Raw genomic sequence first — 21,983 nt, 5'->3', positions numbered from 1 at the left:
CCCCGCGAATCTCCTGGACGCAAGTAATCCGATCCATTAATCTTTCGCAGTGAGTGACGAATTCTTTATATAGTTACATAAACTACCGTGCCTCTGAGCTTATTATTATGACGAATTACCCTGCTACCGTGTCGCAACTGACTACAAAGAGCAGATCAAATTTAAAGCGCTTGCCACACGATGCCATCGGCTAAATCTTCGAAGGTGAAACATTGTGGGGGGAAACAAGCCATATCGCAGCCCAAATATAATACTATTAAAAAAAGATTGTTTCACGACATTTGGTTATCAGAGCAACAAACACGCTCGTTGCCGTGCGCGATAATAATCGTCGGGTGGTAGTTTGTCCTTCGATGCCCCAATTGCATTTAATTTATGATGATGATTTGTAAATCAGATAGGGTAAAACGTGAAGAGAGCCGGCGGTACTCATTACTGGCACGACGAAATAATAGGTTTCTCTATCGCCGATCTACGAAAGGATCCAATATAAAATTCCCGTAGAATATCTACAGCTATTTATCACATATTCACTTTTCACTTTCTGTTGAACAGAAGTATGCGATGCATGAGGTAGAACTAGAAAAGATTTTTTCAACGTTTACTTATGCGGATATAATTTACTTAAAATTTTTTTCTTTCAATTAATTCATGAACATACAAAGATAAAAGCGATAAGTAACTTTCTATAATTCTTCGCTACGTTCCAAAAATATTTATATCGCAATACGTGATTTTTCTCGTGACGTTGATTTCATTAATCACACATTAATTACGTTAAATGGTTCTCGATTCGCGTGGATCCTCGGGAATGAAAATACTTTCGATCGCTCATCTGTAATACCAGAGATCATTCGTTTATCGACGATGTCTCGCGCGTCCAAGCAGAAAGATAAAAACTGAAGAGGAGAGGGGAGAAAACCGTGGGAAGAAAAAGAAAGAGAAGGATGAAAACGAGAGCGGTCCAAGTTTCTCCGACCCAGATTTTCGCTTTACCATAATCACACACGATGATGCGTTTAAATGGCAGAGAGGTAAATGAAAAAATCGCAGCCGCGTCGCGCATCTGCCCGGCGCGCGAGCGCACCTGTGCGAAAGACGCCCGATACGTTTTTCCCATTAATTAAGCAGATACGAGCAATTTGCCAGAATCACGTAACATGCGGATCCTCGTCCAGTTGGATCTTCCTTCAATCTCTGAAGTTCAGCTGGCGCCACGTCGCGCACCGTACTTTCGATTTTCTTTCGGGCTTCTCACACGCGTCGCGCGTGTCTCCGCGAAGCGAAACGTATACTTAATATAAATCTGTTCTTAATTTATGCTCTCTCATGGTCTGAATTATTCTTCAAAATTATACAGAATCACCTGTCTGACTGTTTGACCGAAATAACAAGTAAAGAAGTGAGATACAAATTGCGATATCCCGTCTGTTAAAAAGAACTCGTTAATATACTCGTTTTTTCATTTTCCAATTGCTTTCTCAGAACATTTATATAATTATATTTCAAAAATCATGCAATTTAATAACTGGACATAATAAATAGAAAAATGGATACTTAATTTAATATAAAACTACGCGTAAATTTTCCCAGCTATTCTGTTCGATGACTTCAAGAACATTCTAAATTTCGCAATTCTGCCTACAGAAGAAATACAAGTTATAAAAAAATTTAAATTTCTTCTCTTTATAAGTAAGGTCTCGATACCGAAAGAGGGTTAAGTAATAACTAACCTTGTCTCAATATGATACGATGACGGCGGAATAAAAGCCGGCTGCTCCGCAGAGATTGCCTGAGAGAAGTTTTAAATGGAAGAATTATATCTGCGCGCAGGACCGATCGAAAACACGGTTTTGCATATCAAAGCTGTTACAAAGCGCAATCGTGTATATATACGGCCGCCAGAAAGTCGACGGGATTATGCGGGCCGTGGGCCAGATTATTCCGGCCGTGGAACATGATATCCTTTATGCAAATTTTGTGGGTGCGTGCGTGCGTGCGCGATATCCGTGTGGCGGAGAGCGCGACATTGTGCAACCCGATTAAAGCCGATAAAAAAAAAAAAAGTCAATTAAGAAACGACGAACGCAATTACGCCGAGAAATCTCTTCGCGATCCCGACGTCGCGATAAATTAAAAAATGCCGGCTGCGCATTGTCTGCGAATGTGATTGCAAATAGTATTTAGGTCGCGATGGTGATATTTTTGCATAACGTAAAACGAATAAAAGGATATTCCCTCGATGTAATTCAATTACTCGCTTCTCGGCCGAATCGAATCGTGTGTATAAAATAAGATTATTTTATGTATGAAAAAAATAATAAATCCATTTCGATATTGATTATGAATGTTATTTTTCTTTCATCTTATTTGTTATATATTTTCGATCTTTCGGATAATGTAAAAGTCGTAACTCTCTTTCTCTAGACAAATTTCATTCACTTTTGTGTTATGTAAAAAAATAATTTTGAAGATTTTTTCCATTGTTGAGAGAGATAATTCTCTAAATTATTCAAGTTTCATCAAGTCAAAATATCGCAAAAAAAAAAAAAATAAAACATATTTTAATTACGTATAAAAATAAACGTTCTTGTTATACAATGGCAGCAAGAGTGATGTAAGGTAGAAAATAACGGGAGATGTAAATAATAAAAAAATGTAAATTACAAAAAGAGAGATAATTACAGCAAAAAAAAACATTGTCACGATGATTGAAGCTTGAAATCAAGTACTTCTCTTTTATTTCCTTCGAATGCAATCCATTCAATTTGCGGAATTCGGGTAACGAGTATGAAAACATCGGACTTTTAAAGATCGTTCCTGATTCCACACGGGTGTGGCTTGGCCAAACGACTTAATAAAGGTGTACGCAGTATCGCAATACGCGTAATATACGCATATAACGACGATTACCATCGATGGAGAGTAAAAAAAAATTCATTAGCATGAACACGATTGTCCTTCACGATTGTATCGATTCTGCATTTATCTTACGTCGCGCGCTTCGTCTTTCTTTATTTTTCGACACGGGACTAACTTTCGGTTTCATTTCTCATCATCTCGGACTTTCTCGACGAATCAGTTACAATTATGTAAGCACAAAATGACGAAAATTATATATAAGAATTTATGCGAGAAAATCTTATTTGAGCGATCATGAAGTGACGATTTTCAATGCTAATTGGACAAACGCAAAAGATTTAATCGATTAATTTCTAATTTGCTCGATGAAACTTCTACTTTGTTGAACTTTATGTTTTATTCGCCATTATACGATAATACAAAAAATTTTATATATTTTTTTGCTATAAAATTACAAAAATATTAAAACAATAATAAAAATTTAAAAAATTTAATTCTTGAGAATATTTAAAACATAAATAAGCTTCTTTATTCTTAATTTAAAAAATTATCAATAGATATTCAAATCAGTCTCTCTCTCTCTCTCTCTCTCTCTCTCTCTCTCTCTCTCTCTCTCTCTCTGTCTCTCTTCCTCCTTGTTCTTCTCTTTTCCTGTTTCTTTGCTATATTACATAAAATTATAAAAATTGTAACTATTTATATAATACATATCAAGATATATTAACAATAAAAAACAGCGGCTATTAATTAGTATCAATTAGTATCAGTGGAAAATGTCGCGCTATTTATATATCCTGCTTTATACCCTGCATTACGAAGGAAACGTTGGATTTGCATCATCATGGATTTATGTCTGCGAATATCCGAGTGGAATTGACAAGGTGATACGTCAACTGGTGATACGTTAACTAACCCCTGAATAAAAGGACATAAAATCAACGCGATATGCTTGCGCACGTTCATGTGCGAAGGTATTAAATCATGAGATTAATAATCGGCGTTCACGGTCATCGCACGTACCTGAACGCGGCCAAACTCACTTTTATTTACGGCAACTAATGCGCTTGGCATGCGCTTCTACAATCAGCTGATTATATCGGTACTTGTAACTCGGGGGATCGACGAAAGTAGAACCTGTAGAAGCGAATTTTTTTTTTTTGCTTTTCGCGCTATTTTGAATTTAATTATAACGATAGCGAAGAGATCATTAAAAAAAAACTAATGCAAGAATGATTTTCAGTATAAAATGTAGATAGTTTGTAGACAAATAGTTTACTTAAACTTGAAATAAAAATATTTACAAACATTAAAAAACATCTCAATAATCTCTCAATAATTCTCAAATTATAAGTTAATATAAAAAAAATTGTTTAATTGGAATTTACAAAATCATATTATATATTATATATTTTGTTCATTTTAAAATCAAAAATATATTTTTCTTTTTAATTTGTTTACTTTTTATTGTAAAAATTAAGTGCAAGAATTAAAGATATAGCAAAATTTTATTCTTTGCTCTTAATTTATTACTCTTTAAGAAAATTACAAACAAGAGAAGACAATTATATAGACGAGATATTTAGCATTAAAACTTAATAATTAAGAAAGCCGCAAAGAAATCGACATTTGCAAAAATAAATAAACAATGTAAATAAAAAAGTTGAAAAGAAGGTGGAAATTTATCATGTTCAAGATATGTAATATTTGCAAAAATTCTTATTAAATATATTCGCATGTATCTTATTTTGAAACAATAAAATAATAAACATAACGCTTTGTGTTTGTGATGATGAAAGAAAATAAGGAGTAAAAAAGTGAATACGAATAAAGCTATATATTATTCTTTCCAACCGCACTCTCTCTCCTTTTCCTTTTAGAATCTGTGCAATACTCATTATATTATTGCGCTACAATATATTATTATTTATTACGCTTATGCCAATTTCGTGACAGGAAATGTAAATAAAAGTTGCGGTTGCCAAGTACGAATATATTACTCGCCAAATCTGTCGAACACACATACCTCGTCCCGCGAAATTTGCCGCCATTTGTATCGATGAGTGTCGTTCGATAACCTCGCGATAAAATGTTCAGCGAGAAAACGCATATCGCGTTCCAGAGCCGCCCTCGTCGTTCATTTATACACTCGTTTCGATTCGCCTTTGTCAAGTCCAGTCTTGTCCACCACGATTTGCGATAACCTTCGCCAAAAAGACTTGCCGAAAGGAATCGATTTTAAAATCGCCGACACTCCCGTTCGCGCACATCGCGCCGATAGACAGACACGTTCGAAGGAGCTTCCAGGATCGTCCGCATGAACGCAACGGACGTCCGCTTTAAAAGATGGACCCCCGCGGTGCCACAAAAAGCACCGGACAACATCGTGTCGTCGAGCTACACGACGACGAGAGCATTCGTGCCGTCGTATGAAAAGTATGAATATTTGTATGCACTTAATAGGTACAGGAAAAAAAAAAAACTCGCGATCCAAAATATTTGGCTCGAACATATAATCATGTAATCATCCTGCCTAGATGTATAATATAAGATAGATAGGGAAATTGAACTATTATAATCGAATTGTTTAATCATAGAATATTATATTAATATAGTTTCCAAGAGAACGCATTAAAATTAAATCTGTTCTTTTTGTGGCTGCACTAATTCAGCTGTAAAGAACAGATCCATTCTCATGTCATTCTTTACAAGAAAATAACATCCTATACCCCCAAAAAAAAAAAATATCAAAAATCTAAAGACATCAATTAAATTTAAAGATATCTAATTAAAAGATATTAAAGAATTATGATAAATTTCAAATAAAAATAAAGGCGAATGTAAATGAATAAAGATTAAAGTACAAATAAATAAAAAATTCTTCTCGAATTGTCTAGATTAAGTTTTTCTTCTTCTTATCAATTTTCAAAGAAAAATATGTATTTTTTTTACGATTTTCAATTTCCACAGAGAAATGCAGCCTCGTATCGAACAATTACTCTCGAACGAATATCAGCGTATTTGGTGGAAGGAGAAACAGGCCTGGGACAAGACCATAACTGCCCGAAAAATTCTAACTAAAAAAATACTACCTCGTATGGTAAGTAATTATTTAGCGGATATTGCGTGAGCGATGGCTAAAAATTTAAAAGTTATAGATGGTTAAAAAAAAAGTACCTACATGCGTGACCGTCAAATATCCAAGAGCGGGACGATCGAGAGGAAGAAGGAACGAAGATTTTAAAAAGAAGTCTGATTTGAAAAATGACGAAGAAATCAGCTCTGCAAAACGAAACGACAATACAAAATTAGAAGAACATGAAAAAAATGTATTAGAAGAATGTGAGGAAATGAAATCTGAGAAATTCGAGGAAACGGAATTACATAGAGAACATGAAGAAGCAAAATCGAAAAAATCCGAGGACACTAAATCAGAGAAATTCGAAGGAACTAAATCTGAAAAATTCGAGGAAACTAAATCAGAGAAAATCGAGGAAACTAAATCAGAGAAATCAGAGAAATCCGAAGAAACGAGATTAGAAAAATATGAAGGAGTAGAAGAAGACAAACACGAGGAAACTAAATCGGAGAAATCCGACGGAACGAGATTAGAAAAACATGAAGAGAGAGAAGGAGAGTTATACGAGAAGGCGAAATCAGAAAAATATGAAGAAACAAAATTAGAAAAATTCGAAGAAACAAAACCAGAAGAACACGAGGAAACACAGCAAGAAAATAACAAAGATATAAAAAAAGAAAAATAAAATTAGAAAACAGAAAATAAAATCATTATATTGTATAACTTGTCACTATTTCATAAGAAAGAGAGAGAGAGAGAGAGAGAGAGATACAAGCTAAATTCAGACTAATTAAAGAATATGACTATGTAAAAATAAAAATATCCTAAAATATAATATTTAGGGATATTATCCTAAATTTTTGTGTTCATGTTTCACTTTTCGTAAAGACAGTAATCAATTTATAATATACATAAATATTTTTTTATTTTATTAAATAAAGATCAGCGTAAGCGCCAATTTTTTTATATACTTTATGGCGCCATCTAACGTGTAGAAGAATCAAACATCTGTCGATAAAAACAAGAAAATCGTTCTCCTATATATGATCATGATTAACGTAGGTCTCTACATTTCCGAATTTCTTGCAAGCGTGCGAAGAGAAACATCACAAAGGTATTTATAACCTCAAATTGATTTTCAATGCTGAAACTTTCTTTTCACAACTTACACATGCTTTAATTTTATTAAATTTGATTCTTAACGTGTTAAATAGCTTTATATGAAGCTCTGTACTGTGCGTTTCGAAGTGAATAAAACGCAGATGTGATTACAATGCAAAGTGTATTCGCGGTTAAATTGTTCTCGTACAGAGCTCATCTGGTCTCATCGTCGATCCTCACGTCGTTCCGCAGCAAACACGTGCACCCGAAACACGTGTTAAAGATGAACGAGGCTTTCCTCCGCTACGAGAAAGGTAGCGAGGTGTTCGACATTTCATTCCGCTACGTGGACGAGACGATGAAAGTCGACCGTCAATTCAACTTCTCCAGGCAGATCGCAGAGAGCGTGAACAACTTCCTCAAGAGGATCGACACAAATGTTTGCAAGATCATAAATAAAAAGGTGAGGATGCTGAAATAACATTTGCAAATTAAAACAGTTTAATGATATATGTAAAAGTAGAAAATATATACAAAGTTATGCATTTGTAATGAATATTATTGATTGCATTAAATACAGAAAGTTGTTGAATTATTAATCTGCAACATTCAAATCTGATGTGCTGAATTTTAAACTTGGAACTAATTGCATACTTTATAGATTATTCTTATTCCTACAAAACATAGTAATTATAATTTCAAATTATATTTGATATGTTAATTGTGTGTACATAAATTTCTCAATATGAAACAATGAATAATTTGTATATGCTTTTTTTTTTCTAAAATAGTCTATATTAAAAGAAATTATATTTCATTAATATAATAAATTTTACTATGGTACTCTATATTTCACAATACTTTTTTTTTAATTGTATTACAATTGAAAAAAAATTTCCTTTAAAAATAATTACAAAAAGTAAAATATCCTTTATACATTAAATATCGAAAAATTTTGCGAAAAGAAATTAACTTGAAAATTATAATTTTTAAATATAGATTTTATATAAAAATTGAAAAGAAAATAAATAGAATATAAAAAGTAAGGTATCTAATCACGAGAAACAAAACAGAATTTTATTTTTAGATGGAGAGGAAAAGAAAAAAAGATCATAATTTAGATACATGTTCTCTGCCAAGTGATAACGTGGATACTGGGAAAATCAAGCTTCTTAAGGATGATATCAAAGTGGATGGCAACGTGTTGTGCGAGAGCCTTCTACAGGATAATGCAGAACTTAAGCTAGTTATATTCGAGAAAACGTTTTTAGTGAAACATAATGCACCTTATATCATCAATATTTCGTTACCATCAAGTATACTAGTGGGTTTTCCAACTTACCCATCTAAATTTGAATCATTGTACACTGACAAGAAACGGTCGATATTTAACTGGTACAAAAACGATGCTATTAACAACAAGCCAAATTTATGGACTCACATAGGAAATGGATATCTGTATATACCAAACATATCTGACATTGGTTGCAACTTGAAGATTAACTGCGAACCGCGAAATGAGTCGGATTCTGGTTATAACATGGAAGTAGAGTCGAAGAGCGTCGTGGAGGCTGGTCCTGGGCCATGTCCATTTGACATTCGACATCAATTTACGAAACATAAATTATTGGGCAGAAGGTATATACATGCATATATACATTATATGTGTAATTATGATACTCATAAAATGTGATAAATACGAAGTGAAACATTCTTTATGATACAACAAAATAGAAATTATATCAAGCATACATTTTACTTATATACAGTATATGAAGGGGACAAATTTTTCAGTTTTAGAATAATGTCCTACAATATACTAGCAGATACATATGCTGATTCTGATTTTTCGAAGGATGTGTTGTATCCATATTGTCCACAATATGCATTAGATATGGACTATAGAAAACAATTAATACTCAAAGAAATAATAGGTACAAACCAAGCATATAATTCTTAAACTATTTATATTGTTTTACCAAATGCAAAAAAAAAATTTTATAAAATATTTTGTCTGAAAATTATAGTTGATAAATATTATTTTTTTTTTTAATTTAAAAAAAGAATAATACATTTATAATACATTTCTTATAGGTTTTAATAGTGACATAATTTGTCTGCAAGAAGTAGACAGGAAAATATATGAGTATGACTTGTTGCCATCTTTGTACATGCTAAATTACGATGGCGTATTTATCACAAAGAATGAAATTAACGAAGGACTTGCCACATTTTTCAATCAAGAAAGATTCGAGAAATTAGGATTTGAATATAGTGTAATGGCTCAAAATACCACTTTTCCAAGGTTCGCCGCTGTTTGGTCCAAAATCAACAATGAAAAGACAAAGGAGAGGTTTTTTGGTAGAAATACAACAATTCAGGTAATGAGATTATTTATTATCGATATTACTACTAATATTAGTATCAATCAAGAAGACTAAATGTAATGATAATTTAGGTAACGACATTGCGATCTAAAGAGAACCGATCTGAAATCTTGGTCATCGGTAATACGCATTTATACTTTAAACCCGATGCAGATCACATACGTTTGTTGCAAGGATATTACGCGATTACATACGTGCATGAAGTAGCGAAAAAAATACGAGAAGAGGTAATTTTTAGTGATAAAATTTATTTACACTTATATGTTCAAAGAAAATATAATTTGGAAATTGTTCTAACATTTATATAAATTTAAATCAAACGCTTTTTTAAGTTTATATTATATAATTTTGCAATTACGATTATATGATGTATACGTTGACAGAATCCCGAATATAATGTAAGCATAATACTTTGTGGAGACTTTAATAGCGTGCCAGAATGCGGCATTTATCAACTAATGACTGAAAATTACGTTCCGGAGACATGTGTAGACTGGAGAAGTAGTGAGTGATTTTTTATATGAATTTACAAAAGCTCTTTTTATTTAGTTATTTCTTAATTTAAAAACGATGTGTACGCGATCGAAGCAATTGTATAAAATTATCTTTCTTTTCAGATGCCGAGGAAGCTGTAGAAAATGTATCCTTAATGCAAGATCTTTGCATGTCTAGTGCCTGTGGCACGCCAGAGTATACGAATTACACGCCAGAGTTTTCTGGTTGTCTAGATTATATATTCTATGAGAGAGATAAATTCGAAGTAGAGCAGATAATCCCGATGCCTAGTAAGGAGGAGCTTACTCTTCATACGGGTTTACCATCTGTTGTGTTTCCAAGTGATCACATATCCTTGTGCACAGATTTAAAATTAAAAGAATAATAAACGTACATATTGAAATTATTTAAAACATATGGCATTGTCTAGAATTAATCCTCATTTATATTAAATATATAGTGATTAAAACAGATCACAGTTACAAATATAATATAAAAGAACTATCAAATTTAAATCTTTAGCACTATTATTGAAACTTATGTTTATAATCATTACTTCAAGATTTTGATATATAATTCTGAATTATTTATACATATTTATACGCATTTACCCTTTTTTACGCTGACATTTGAAAATTAAGTTGACAGATCAAGCTTGAGATTTTCTGGAAATCAAGTTTTATCTCAAAATGTTTTATATTTAAATTTGTTAGTGATGTCAAAGCTCTAGTTTTTCTTCATTACATATTGAAATAGGATGTGATAAAAGTAAGATTCTTTTTTCAATTTGTAAATTAATAAATAATAGTTGTGAATCTTTTGATCAATTAGCACAAGGTCTATTGGGACGAAATGTAACTTTGTATAGTAATAGATTAACTTTGTATAATAATAGATTCATAATCTATTATTGTCTTTAAAATGGAAATACGAAAAAAATCTGTGCTGGATAGCTAACAAATTAAAGGCTATTATTATACTGGCTATAAATTCTTTTTCTGAAAAATAAATAAAATGCTTGAAAATCCGCCTAATAAAATTTAGCTACTATATAACTTATAATACATTCAACTTTATTGAATGGATCCCAAATATTTTATTTTATTTTGTATATGTATGTATGTGTTTTGTATTAGGAATACGATAAAACTCAAAATTTCATTTATAATCATCAAAGTATACATTCATTTTGTTAATACGAAGGTACAGTAAATTAACATTACTTATGTGTCTATAACACTACTTAGAATTATAATTTACAAAAACTTATATACAAATTAATTGTTTCTTTCTCGATCATAACGATCAACAAGAATCTTGAACTTTGTTAAACTACAAACTTCTTACATCAATACGCAAAATATTTTCAGTGAATCTTTTATTTTATAAGAGCAAAAAATTAATTTTTTTGCATTTTGTAATCGACACTTTGGAAAGTCTACATGTAACGCTTAGAAATTTTCCATACTTTATGACTATCTGAATCCGAAACTACTTATAGAATGTTTGACATATAAATAGATCTGAGATCTGAGATATTTTTAGAAAAGAATGAAAAATGTTATGCTGCTTTTTCATGAATGCTACATGAAATATTATATTATACTTTACAAACTGCGAGATTTTGAGATCTAACAATAAGAGAATCTTCTCATTATTTAATCAAAGAAAAATCTAAAAAAATAAATTATTTCAACTAAAAAAAATGTCTAGTTCTGATTTCCATTGACGCAATTGTTTATGCAAAATCTTGCAGCATGTAAGCAAATATACAAACATAAACAAGAATGTTTTATGCAAAATAAATCCTTACAATTTATTTTGTTCTTTAACCAATTATTTCGAGTCTACCATACACACAATAATTTTATTAACTTTTCATTCTTTTTTAATATAAGAGTAATAAAAAAATTTTCAAACAATTTTTTGGAGTCGCGACTCCAAAAACGAGAATACTCCACTTGGTCTATTATTTTTGTTATAACTTTGTACATAAGTATCTCTACATATAACTAAAAATTCTACAATTGCATTTTACTGCTCATAGAAAGATTTTATATGATATATATTATGTATTTTATTTCTGATCACAATAATTTTTTATTAAAATGGTAATCTATTGCAAAATCGCATATATTATTAATGAAAATAAAGAAAATCTTATCGTGTATCAATGCAATAATTATCCGAATTAAAGATTTCTATGTGTAAACATTTTATCACCATACATTTTTGTTCTTCAATTTCAATATAAATATAACAAATCCAATGTATACTTAACATAATTCTCGTTAGTATAAATCATTGTTATACCCATTATAAACATATCTTAATCCTTTCATTCTCAATAGAAATATGTATATATGACAATGAATAATCACTATATACTAATAAACTTTTTTTAATTTCAAAGAAGTTGAAATAAAATAAATCTAATTAAATGAGTTTTTTTTATTTAATATTGCAGTCACAGATGTAATCTAGGGAGGATATACCCTAAAAAGCAAGGAATTAAAATTAATTAGGCAATACAACTGACATGTTTTTTTATTATTTTAATATTTAGTGTTTTTCATTCTTTAGATACAAATTTACTACTAAGTAATTTACACTAGAAATTGATTAGGAATGAGAGGATTAAGTTTTTCTCATCCAATATGACCATATAAATGATCGATTAAGCATTGACACAAAAACGAATTTAAAAACATGCTACATTGAACGCAAAACATAATATGTCGATATAGAACAAAACTTTGCGTCATATCAATAAATATTTATTTTGTAATTTTGAAAGAAATAATGACTGTCTTCATACAAAAACAAACTATATTTTATTAAAACTATTAACATTTTGAATCCGCCATAAATTTTTTTTTATGCCCTCATTTTTTAATTATTATTTTATAAATGGGGCATGCTGATGCATTTTTATGCAATAGAAAAAATATTTTAGAAATTATATATATATTCACTCCGTTTCCACAATATCAATTATTTTTATAATCTTGATGTAAGTATATAATTAAAAATATTTCATGTTGCAATATATTATTTATTATAATATAACCAAAAAAAAATTAATTTAAGATAATATCTATTTTACTTAGATAATATATATTTTCACATCATGTTGTGAAAAAGAAAAAAATTATATATATTATATATTTTAAATATACATCAATTTAGAGGAGAGTAGATGAACTGCAAAATAATTTATTCCCTATTATATGTACATACATATGTATTATTCTATTTTATATTCTATTTTATATGTATATACATATAATAGGGCAAAAATTATTTTATAGTCCATCTCATCTTTCCTCTAAATTGATTTATATTTGAAATAGCCAGATTCAAAATGTTAACAAAAACTAATGTATTTTTCCAACTATCACAAATTTTGATTACATTTCGATCAAAATCTCCTGCGAATGATGCATGATGCTATGAAATGAGATGATTTGAGTTTATTGCGTTTATGATATGCTGTGAATTTATGCCATTGTGATACTATTCTTAGTGCGATCATCTTGACTCGTTGCGTCTCGTGGAAATTTTGACTGATACTTCCTTTTTTCATTTCGTTAATAATAATAATAAAAAAAAAAAAAAAAAAAAAAAAAAAGTATTCTTATGCGAAAGAGATGATAGTGAATGTATGTGTATGGATAGAAAATAGAATGCAATACTACGCAGATTTAAACATCAGTGGACGACGATTGTTGTTCGCTTGCTCATTTTAAGATTATCACATTCCTCTTCGCGGCGCGCTTGGTACTAATAGTTGCAACGCGGTCATTGCGTCCGGGAACAAAGAGTGATAATTCACTACCGGCACATAGGCGGCAGTTATGACACGACCGGCAAACCATCGACCATGTAGCGAATTTACCGCTGCCACAGCGGTTGCAATCGACGGACACTTCACATAAACGTTGCCCTGTGGTGATGCTTGATCCACGTACACGTGCAACACGCCGCCATGCTTGTTGCATTCTTCAATTACATCGTCGCGGATTTCCTTTGCCCAATTAGGATTTGTCTCACTGAAATCAATGACGATAAAAGTTATAGTTTGAATTTTTCAGAAAAATATAGTTTTAGTATTAGAAATATTTACGAATTTACATTTAATATTTAATAAAGTTAATATTAATAGATTAATAATGATTATTTAAAAAAGTTTCTACAACAAGTTTGTCAAATTATCATTATTGTGCATATGACTGTTTATAGATATGCTTAAGAGTATGATAATATTTTTATTTAGCATATATATTCCCCCTAGTGAAAGTACAGTATACATGACACCAGGTCTACAAATATGCAATTTATGATTCGTAAACGTTCGTAAATGCTGCTTTGATATAACGAAATCTAGGCGACTTACTTTTGTGGATCGAACATATTCGATAACATAAAGCACTGTGTCGCAATTGGAGGTGCTGCTTGAGGTGGCGGCTGTGGTTGTGTCATGACTGGAGCCATATTTAAAGCGTTTGCTGCAGCAGGAGGAATTTCCAGGCCTGTACCTTCCGCCAATTTGAACATCAGCTGTAATCTGCAAGAATTATATTGTATGAATATTTTAAAATATACTTCTATATTTATATGTGCATATTCATACATATTTGTACATATTCTTTTATATGTGTTATTTCGTGTATGTGTGTGTGTCTTTTCCCTTTTATCATACTTTACATACCTTCCAGTTGCACCGAGATCGATACCACTACGATCTAACTCATCTGTATCGAGAAGAGAAGGTCCCTGAATCAAATCAGTTCGTTCTGTTACATTGCCAACTTTCATAGGTCTACCAGCGAGTTCGAATCCATTCAGTTGTTCTAAAGCTTTTTTCGCATCATCTGCATTTCTGAACTGAAAATGTAATAAGGATTTTGAGTTTTACATAGATATAACATGAACATTTATATGAATTAAAAGATATCGACCAAATTATTTTATAAAGAAATAATAACTCTGCATATATTTAAAGAAAAGACACATTTGCATAGTAGATAATATTAGAAAAACTTACTGTGAGAAAACCATAACCCTTGCTACGCCCGGTTTCAGGGTCCATAATTAATTGAATGTTATCAATTTTTCCGAATGGTTCAAAAATTCCGCGAAGCATATCTTCTGTAATATTAAAATGCAGAGATCCTACATACAATCGCATGGGTCCTGTTTGTCCTTTAGGCATTAAGTTTGGCATCGAGTTGCCCATACGATTCTTCTCAGCTTGTGTATGCTGTACTACAATAGGTACGCCAAGGAGTTTCTGACCTGATAGACCGAGAGCCTGTAAATGTAAAAATAAAGAAATATTTTCTCAGTTATTTGTTTGATTCTTCATGAAAATTTCGTTTAAAACGTTCAAAAAACAGTATTATTTCAAAAAATAATATTTCATCAGTTATCTTCATTTGCAAATAATAATGCAAATATACTCACAAGTGTCACACTTTCTGGATCCTTAAATTCGACATAAGCAATGCCCTTAAATCTTCGAGTTTTATTGCATGTAATTAGTCTAACATCTTGCACTTTGCCGACACTCGAAAAGAATTCCTCCAAATCACGTGCACGGATTCGCTGACTTAGTTGCATACAAAATACAGTTCGGGCATCTCGCTCCTCTGGCGTCAATTCATCATTTCTAAAAACAAAATTATTGTCAATAAATATAAAAAAAAGAACATAATACATGTTAAAAAATTCAGGTAAAATTCTGCTTTATAAGTTTGATATTGTTGAATATTAATTTCTGTTACTATTATATGTACACAACAGTAACAAAATAAGTGAAATTTCACATCCAAATTAATTTAGCATAAATACATCCCCCAAAATCATAGATTGCAAAATTTATGATTGGGTCTAGTCAATTATGCATTTCAAAACATACAACCTCTCAGTTACAAAATCTTGACTTAGAATCAGCCATATAATCATTGAGAAGCAAAGATAACTCATTATTTAACAGTATCATGCTTCAATTGATGAAAAAAAAACATTCTTTAAAATTTTTAATTAAATTAATTAGATTTTATCATAAATTAAATAGAATATGGCTTGTTTTTGAAAAGTTTAAATAGTATAGACAGATTAAATAAGAAAAGCAATGATAAACGCAAATGATTTAGTATCTACAATATATGTTATAAATAGCAGAACATTTCGATCCTTATTCAAATATAATATTCTTTGATTAAAGTACAAATGTCTCAACATGTATAAGGTATACTTACATTCCAAGAGGGCTGTGACCTTTGCCGAACGGCGGTCGGGCTCTGGGAAGAGTGAGCGGAGTTAGTGATCTCTTTCTTCTTCTATCCCTATCCCTATCTCTATCTCTATCCCTATCCCTATCCCTATCCCTATCCCTATCCCTATCCCTGTCTCTGTCTCTGTCTCGCCTGTCCCTGTCTCTATCGTTGTCTCGATCCCTGTCGCGGTCTCGCCTGTCTCGCGATCGCGATCTGCGTCGACGATCACGATCGCGATCGCGATCTCTGTCCCGATCGCGATCCCGGTCCCTGTCTCTGTCACGATCCCGCCGATCTTTGTCCTTTTCCCGACGATCGCGATCTCGAGATCGTGAACGAGAACGCGAACGATGTTTGCTTTTCCTATAAAAAGAAAAATACTTCAATTAAAAAGGTTCGCTTAAAATGAAGGGGATCGAGTAATGTTCAATTCAATAAACCTTTAAGTGTACCAAAGTGGAGACACAAGGTATCCATGTGTAATCGTTATTGCAGATGTATGTCACAGGATATATCAGACATATTAGCTTATGTTAGACACCAAACTAAAAAGAATGTCAAAGTCAAATTTTCAAGATATTTGAATCATAAACGATTAAATATTGAAAAGATGATAAATAAACGATAAAATTGATTAGAGTATCTAAAAAAATTAAAGATAGGCCAAACATCTTGCAAAATAATTCATAAAATTTATAAAATAATATATATAATTAGGAATAAAAAAAATCTCAACATCAATGTTTATAATAAAAATCTCTTCATCAATGTTTATAATAACTATGAAATTTTGTTATTGCAGAATATATATCACTAGTGAACTTGGATTGAATTTCATATAGTATCATTTTTCTTTTATATAAAATAATTGAAATGGATAATGTATGGATAGTGTACATATAAAATGAAGCGCTCAAAAATGCGCGTTTTTAATTCTACAGCAATACCTAATTCAGTCACAGAAAACAAAGTTGCGTTATCAACTATATAGATTTTCGGTATTTAAATCGAGTTTTCCAAGACTCGGTTGAGTTAAGATAACGCAAAAACAAGCGTTCTCGTGATTCTATATAATTTTGTCTTTATTAAGAAAAATATGCATTTCGAGTTCGCGAGAGGAGTCTGTAATACAGATATTCTTCCTATATATACTTACCATCGTCTGGTTTAACCTTTGGAATTATCAAATTAACCAGCATTTACACTAATTGTATGGGGTCTATAACAAAGAGAATAAAACTTCAGATGGGTCTGTTAAGGCGAATGACTAACGCTGCTTCAATTATGGCGCAAAGACATGGTTATGCGAAATCACAGCAGTGACGCAAGGGATAACACTTAAGTAAAGACTTTCCTCTTTAGTATAACTCGAATCGAATATAAATTTGCAGTGTATCAGAATTAGCATGCTAATACAATACTCGAATTACAGTTTTGTTCAAACTTTGACAATTTTGGCAACTTATACAATTTTATAAGTGTATAATTTTGGGTTAAAAGGATAGCCTAACAAAGATTTGATGTAAAAGAATTTTGATACAAAAAGATTGAATGAAAAAAAAAAAAAAAAAAAAAAATAGATCTTTTATAGTATCCAAATTTTACTGCAATCTTTTTTTATGATTGAAGTCCCTCAAAATTAAATTGAAAAAATTAAAGTGTCTCTAATTTTTAATCATTATATGAAACACAATTAAACTTTATATGAAACACAATTAATCTTATCATATTATCAATCACCCCTTTATTACTATGCATCACATTCAATACCATAATTCAGATGTATCGATATAATTTATTATCTCAAAAGCAACCCAAATAAAAATCTCAAAATGTGACGAATAAAAGCGAAACAATAGCAATTAGGTCAATAATTATATCTTAGTAAAAGACACTCCTTAGATATTGAGGTTTTAACACGTGTTAGGGTCACCTATAATCTTGCTTAGTTTTGAAGATAAATACAAGGATCGTGCAATTAAAAGAGTTTCATAACTCTTTATTTACATTCTCCTCCTAATTAATCTTTAATATAACTAAATAATTGATAAAAGATGTTCTACTCACCCTGATGATTTGCGACTAGACCCATTCTCCTTGGAGGACTTGTCTTTGGAGGAGGAGTCCTGCTCCTACGAACAGCAAACAGTTGAATGCCATGCCAGCCAGTCGATGTGGCAGGGACGCGCGAACAAGGGGACAAAAAGCAAATCGTAGAACGTTAGTAAATTTTGTAACGACAATGTTTTTTTAGCTATATGAAATTATATACAAATATCACATTAACGTTATTATATCTCATTTCTGGGTTCTCTACAAATACAAATTCGACAAGAATTGGGAACGAGTGAATCTCTTTTCTATTTCTTATCCTGTCGATATTAATACGGTAGCAACCTTTCTCCTTGCTGCGGAAGAGCAATGCTATTTTTTTTTATGCTGGATGATAGAGACAGACGTCGGGCGTCAATTCTCGTGCTCTTTCTCATCTTTTTTTCTGTTCGTTTTATTTTTCCAGGATTCTATATAGATGTCCGAGAGCGCTGAGGAAGGGAAAGAAAGGTACAAGAAAAAAGAGAGCGAGGGTGAGAGAGAGCATGTGTGATAGACAGAGAGAGAAAGAAAGAAATAGAGAGAGAGAGAGAGAGAGAGAGAGAGAGAGACAGGGGTGAGCATAGCGATGCGACGCGGTCGCATGCAGCTGGCTCAGACTTACCAATCGCTTTATCGGGTTTTAGGAAAGCATTGCAATCTTGGGTTGAGCATGCCTTGGTCTTTAAACTACCAATGGCCAACCACACATCCTTTTTCTTCTGCAAAAGAGAGCCCTCATCAAAGACAGCACGATTTCAAAGAGAGAGACGCGAGTGAGCAACCCTAATCGCTACGATTGCCTACGATTGCCCGCGCGCATTTATCGATTACATGGAATGTCTCTCATTAATTGGGGATCATTTTATCAAATCAACCTCTTTCCCTACATAGGGAAGAAATCAACCGGGAGCATTTATGCAACTCGCGCAGATCTGCGATCTGGCCAAATCCAGAGAAAATGTTTCTTTTATTCTCTAATTTCTTTGTAACGCGAATATATATTTATAAATAATGAATAATGGAATATAAAAATGAATTTTGTAATTCGTTCAATTAACATTGAATTTGATTAAGATAAATGAATTATTTTTACGAAGAACACAAAAGCAACATTTTCTTTGATAAATTTCATTGTAACTTTCTTTTTCACACAATTTGCTGACCAGTTTACTGTTGTACTTTCACGTGGCTGATCATCAACATGTGAAATGTAACGCAAAATGCTTACAAAGTTCCTATCCAGTTTTTTGAAGAAGCAGCGCATTTTTTGACATGTTTACACATGTATATAATATAATACTATGTATTATAACAATAATACATTTACATAAAAAATAGTATATTATTAGAAAAAAAAACTTGCTCACAAATTCAATACTTATTGCTATGCTTTCATTTTTTTTTTCAACATTGAAGCTATATGCATGTACATGCATATTGTCTAAAATAATGGATCAACAAGATGGATAGGCATTTTGTAAGCAACAATTCAGGAATGTCAACTTTTACAAAATATATAATAAGCATTGCTAAAAGCAATGTATGAATTTCGGAAGCCTGACGTGTCTTCTGTCGCACCGCAAATAAGTGTTGTGATACCTGATCGATGACATTACCTAGAAGGCAAATTGCTATCATTACAAATTGTACAAGAAAACAGTGGGCGAGGTATTTAAGTATTTTGGAAAATAAGCTCGCTCATGCGAGAACCATTATGTAAGTAAAACATTTTGAGGTTCCATAGAAGCACACTAGAGAAATTTAGCATTTTGACGATTAGTTATTTGATAGAATATTTTATAAATACATTTTATAGCTTTGCTATAATAAAAACCAAAAAATATGTTTCAGAATAAATTGAGAAAAGTATTCAAACAATACATAATATAAAGATAAACAGATAACACATTACATATGAACATAAACAAGAATAATATTGTAAATAACATTTTATAAATCATAAGATATTTAAAAATTGGCAAACTGCGTGTATTATTACATTATGTAATAATTATATAAAAATAAGATAAGTGATTAAGAGAATTCATCAAACAAAACATGGTTAAAAAAAATAATATGTTTGGGTATAATGAGAAAAATAAAATAAATATATAACTAAAATTTATCACATTTATGAATATTATTTTCTTCAAGTTTATTTTTGAAGAGAGAGAAAGAGAAGAATGCAAATAGGATATTACCAGAGTGTTATATTATTTAGTATGATATAGAATATTTTCTTTATACCTTATAGATAAGATAAGCCTTTTTTTATCTAGTCAAAATAATTTTATGCTAAGAAAAGTAATATTGCTTTCAGAGAAGTGTTGATTATTAAATGCAACGCAACAACATTTGAGTTATCCATATGTTTAAAAACTGCATGCATTGATTTTTGTACATGTATAATCACTTAACTTTGAATATTAAAATCCTTCAAACCATAAATTCGTGAAACTCTAAACAATACTTGGGTTTGCCTATCTTTAAATTCATAAATGCCAAAATTCAGAATTCTTCAATACGCAATATGTTAAATTCTCAATCAGACATACTTAAATTCAGACACATGCACACATTCATTCAGACATATTCACACATTCATTCAGACGTATTCACAGTTTTCGTTTAAATAAAAAAAGACCTCTGTGATTCCTGTCTAAGAGTACCAATGTCATCACATGTACAAATTGCCCAAAACTTTCTATCAAAATTTCTTATTGTCGAGAACTGCCTCCAGTATGCAACGTCATCATGACGATGCATCATCTACATTCTAATGTTACAAAACGTTATGCCTTTAGACAATAAAATAAAAAAAAATATATATATATAAAAGGAACGGAGACTAGAGACAGAAGACAGAAAAAAAATAATCAAATAGAAAATGATGTTAGATGATTGCTATATCTTAATACCTCGTCTTTCAAGTGCATTCTAGGAACTTGCTGGCGAACATCCTACGAGCGCGAGGGTACATGTTACGTACCATCTATAAGTACAGAAAACGGAGGTGTTGATCAATAGTTGGTACATCAGAGACAAGGGCGTACTTTGTTCTACACATATATACATATACATAAACTATCCATATATTAAAAAGAGAGAAAGAGTAAAAAATTGAATGAGCGAAAGTGAGATATAGAGGAATACAAGGGAACGGTTCTCTTTCTCTCCTGCACGGCGAGTGCGTGTATTAAAAAAAGCACGTCTCGAGCATCCAAATAATGCAATCCACATACATGAGCGAGTCGTAAAATGGTGATAAAAGAGAATAGAGAGAGAAAGAGAAAATGACAGACAGAAGTAAAAGATAGAAATAAAATTGTTGAAAAAGCAAAGCTTACCCCCTTCCTATACGGGGCCTCCAGCATCGCTTCGACATCCAAATCCTCCGCCATTGCGCGAGTTGGAGAGCTCTCTGAAACGCCACGCATTAGCAGACCAGACTTTTCACGTTGTTCGACGAGAAGAGAAATAGATATGTGCGGGAGCTTGAGACTGATCTATTTATCATAGGCTATAACGTACAGGTGACGAGCGCTCTAAATAGAACGACTCGAGCACTGATCGAGAGATTTAAACGCGAATGCTATCGTAACGCGATGACGACGTTGTCAACGAGCTAAAGCAAAATGGCCAACAGCGAAAACTTGGCCAGTAACCAACAACTCTCCTCCCTCCCGG

General features: G+C 31.7%; 4 protein-coding genes across 9 annotated transcripts in view; 2 read left to right on the top strand and 2 right to left on the bottom strand.

The window, feature by feature from the left end:
• Positions 1-5,102, bottom strand: part of LOC126859114 (uncharacterized) — a 72,880-nt gene extending 67,778 nt beyond the window's left edge. The window contains exon 1 of the mRNA XM_050610085.1: positions 4,886-5,102. Within this exon, the coding sequence (XP_050466042.1) occupies positions 4,886-4,910 (25 nt within the window). The 5' untranslated portion in view covers positions 4,911-5,102. The remainder of the gene's footprint in view (positions 1-4,885) is intronic.
• Positions 1-13,552, top strand: part of LOC126859085 (2',5'-phosphodiesterase 12) — a 26,809-nt gene extending 13,257 nt beyond the window's left edge. The window contains exons 1-8 of one of the 4 annotated variants that reach the window (XM_050610024.1): positions 6,993-7,052; positions 7,250-7,502; positions 8,127-8,677; positions 8,834-8,973; positions 9,134-9,420; positions 9,498-9,653; positions 9,810-9,930; positions 10,044-13,552. In XM_050610024.1, coding sequence (XP_050465981.1) covers positions 7,323-7,502; positions 8,127-8,677; positions 8,834-8,973; positions 9,134-9,420; positions 9,498-9,653; positions 9,810-9,930; positions 10,044-10,306 — 1,698 coding nt within the window. In that variant the 5' untranslated portion in view covers positions 6,993-7,052; positions 7,250-7,322 and the 3' untranslated portion in view covers positions 10,307-13,552. The other 3 variants (XM_050610023.1, XM_050610025.1, XM_050610022.1) reach the window with 3 other exon arrangements.
• On the top strand, positions 5,177-6,623 carry LOC126857000 (uncharacterized). The gene is made up of 3 exons (XM_050606060.1): positions 5,177-5,322; positions 5,830-5,959; positions 6,018-6,623. Exons 1-3 carry the CDS (start codon positions 5,177-5,179, stop codon positions 6,621-6,623), a joined length of 882 nt encoding a protein of 293 aa, XP_050462017.1.
• Positions 11,078-21,983, bottom strand: LOC126859088 (RNA-binding protein 39). 3 transcript variants are annotated; one of them, XM_050610036.1, is made up of 9 exons: positions 21,644-21,983; positions 21,215-21,288; positions 18,270-18,334; positions 16,185-16,565; positions 15,388-15,592; positions 14,969-15,235; positions 14,633-14,808; positions 14,318-14,488; positions 11,078-13,973 (listed from the first exon to the last, which is right to left on the bottom strand). In XM_050610036.1, exons 2-9 carry the CDS (start codon positions 21,230-21,232, stop codon positions 13,676-13,678), a joined length of 1,581 nt encoding a protein of 526 aa, XP_050465993.1. In that variant the 5' UTR covers positions 21,233-21,288; positions 21,644-21,983; the 3' UTR covers positions 11,078-13,675. The 3 variants fall into 3 exon arrangements, with proteins under 3 accessions (XP_050465993.1, XP_050465991.1, XP_050465992.1); XM_050610034.1 differs by lacking the exon at positions 21,215-21,288; XM_050610035.1 differs by lacking the exon at positions 21,215-21,288 and having other exon boundaries at positions 18,270-18,331.

This window comes from Cataglyphis hispanica, chromosome 2 (genome assembly GCF_021464435.1).
Source record: "Cataglyphis hispanica isolate Lineage 1 chromosome 2, ULB_Chis1_1.0, whole genome shotgun sequence".
NCBI classification, from domain to species: domain Eukaryota; kingdom Metazoa; phylum Arthropoda; class Insecta; order Hymenoptera; family Formicidae; genus Cataglyphis; species Cataglyphis hispanica.
This window is presented reverse-complemented; position numbering and strand designations above follow the sequence as displayed.

Bases quoted from the DNA above. Each gene is read 5' to 3' on its own strand.
- LOC126859088 (XM_050610034.1), bottom strand. From the start codon at position 21,733: ATGCGTGGCGTTTCAGAGAGCTCTCCAACTCGCGCAATGGCGGAGGAT. The intron at 15,593-16,184 runs GTAAGTATACCT...TTTTGTTTTTAG, and splicing joins GGTCACAGCCCTCTTGGAAT to AAATGATGAATTGACGCCAG. The intron at 15,236-15,387 runs GTGAGTATATTT...TTACATTTACAG, and splicing joins ATCCAGAAAGTGTGACACTT to GCTCTCGGTCTATCAGGTCA.
- LOC126857000 (XM_050606060.1), top strand. From the start codon at position 5,177: ATGAACGCAACGGACGTCCGCTTTAAAAGATGGACCCCCGCGGTGCCA. The intron at 5,323-5,829 runs GTACAGGAAAAA...CAATTTCCACAG, and splicing joins TATTTGTATGCACTTAATAG to AGAAATGCAGCCTCGTATCG. The intron at 5,960-6,017 runs GTAAGTAATTAT...TAAAAGTTATAG, and splicing joins AAAAAATACTACCTCGTATG to ATGGTTAAAAAAAAAGTACC.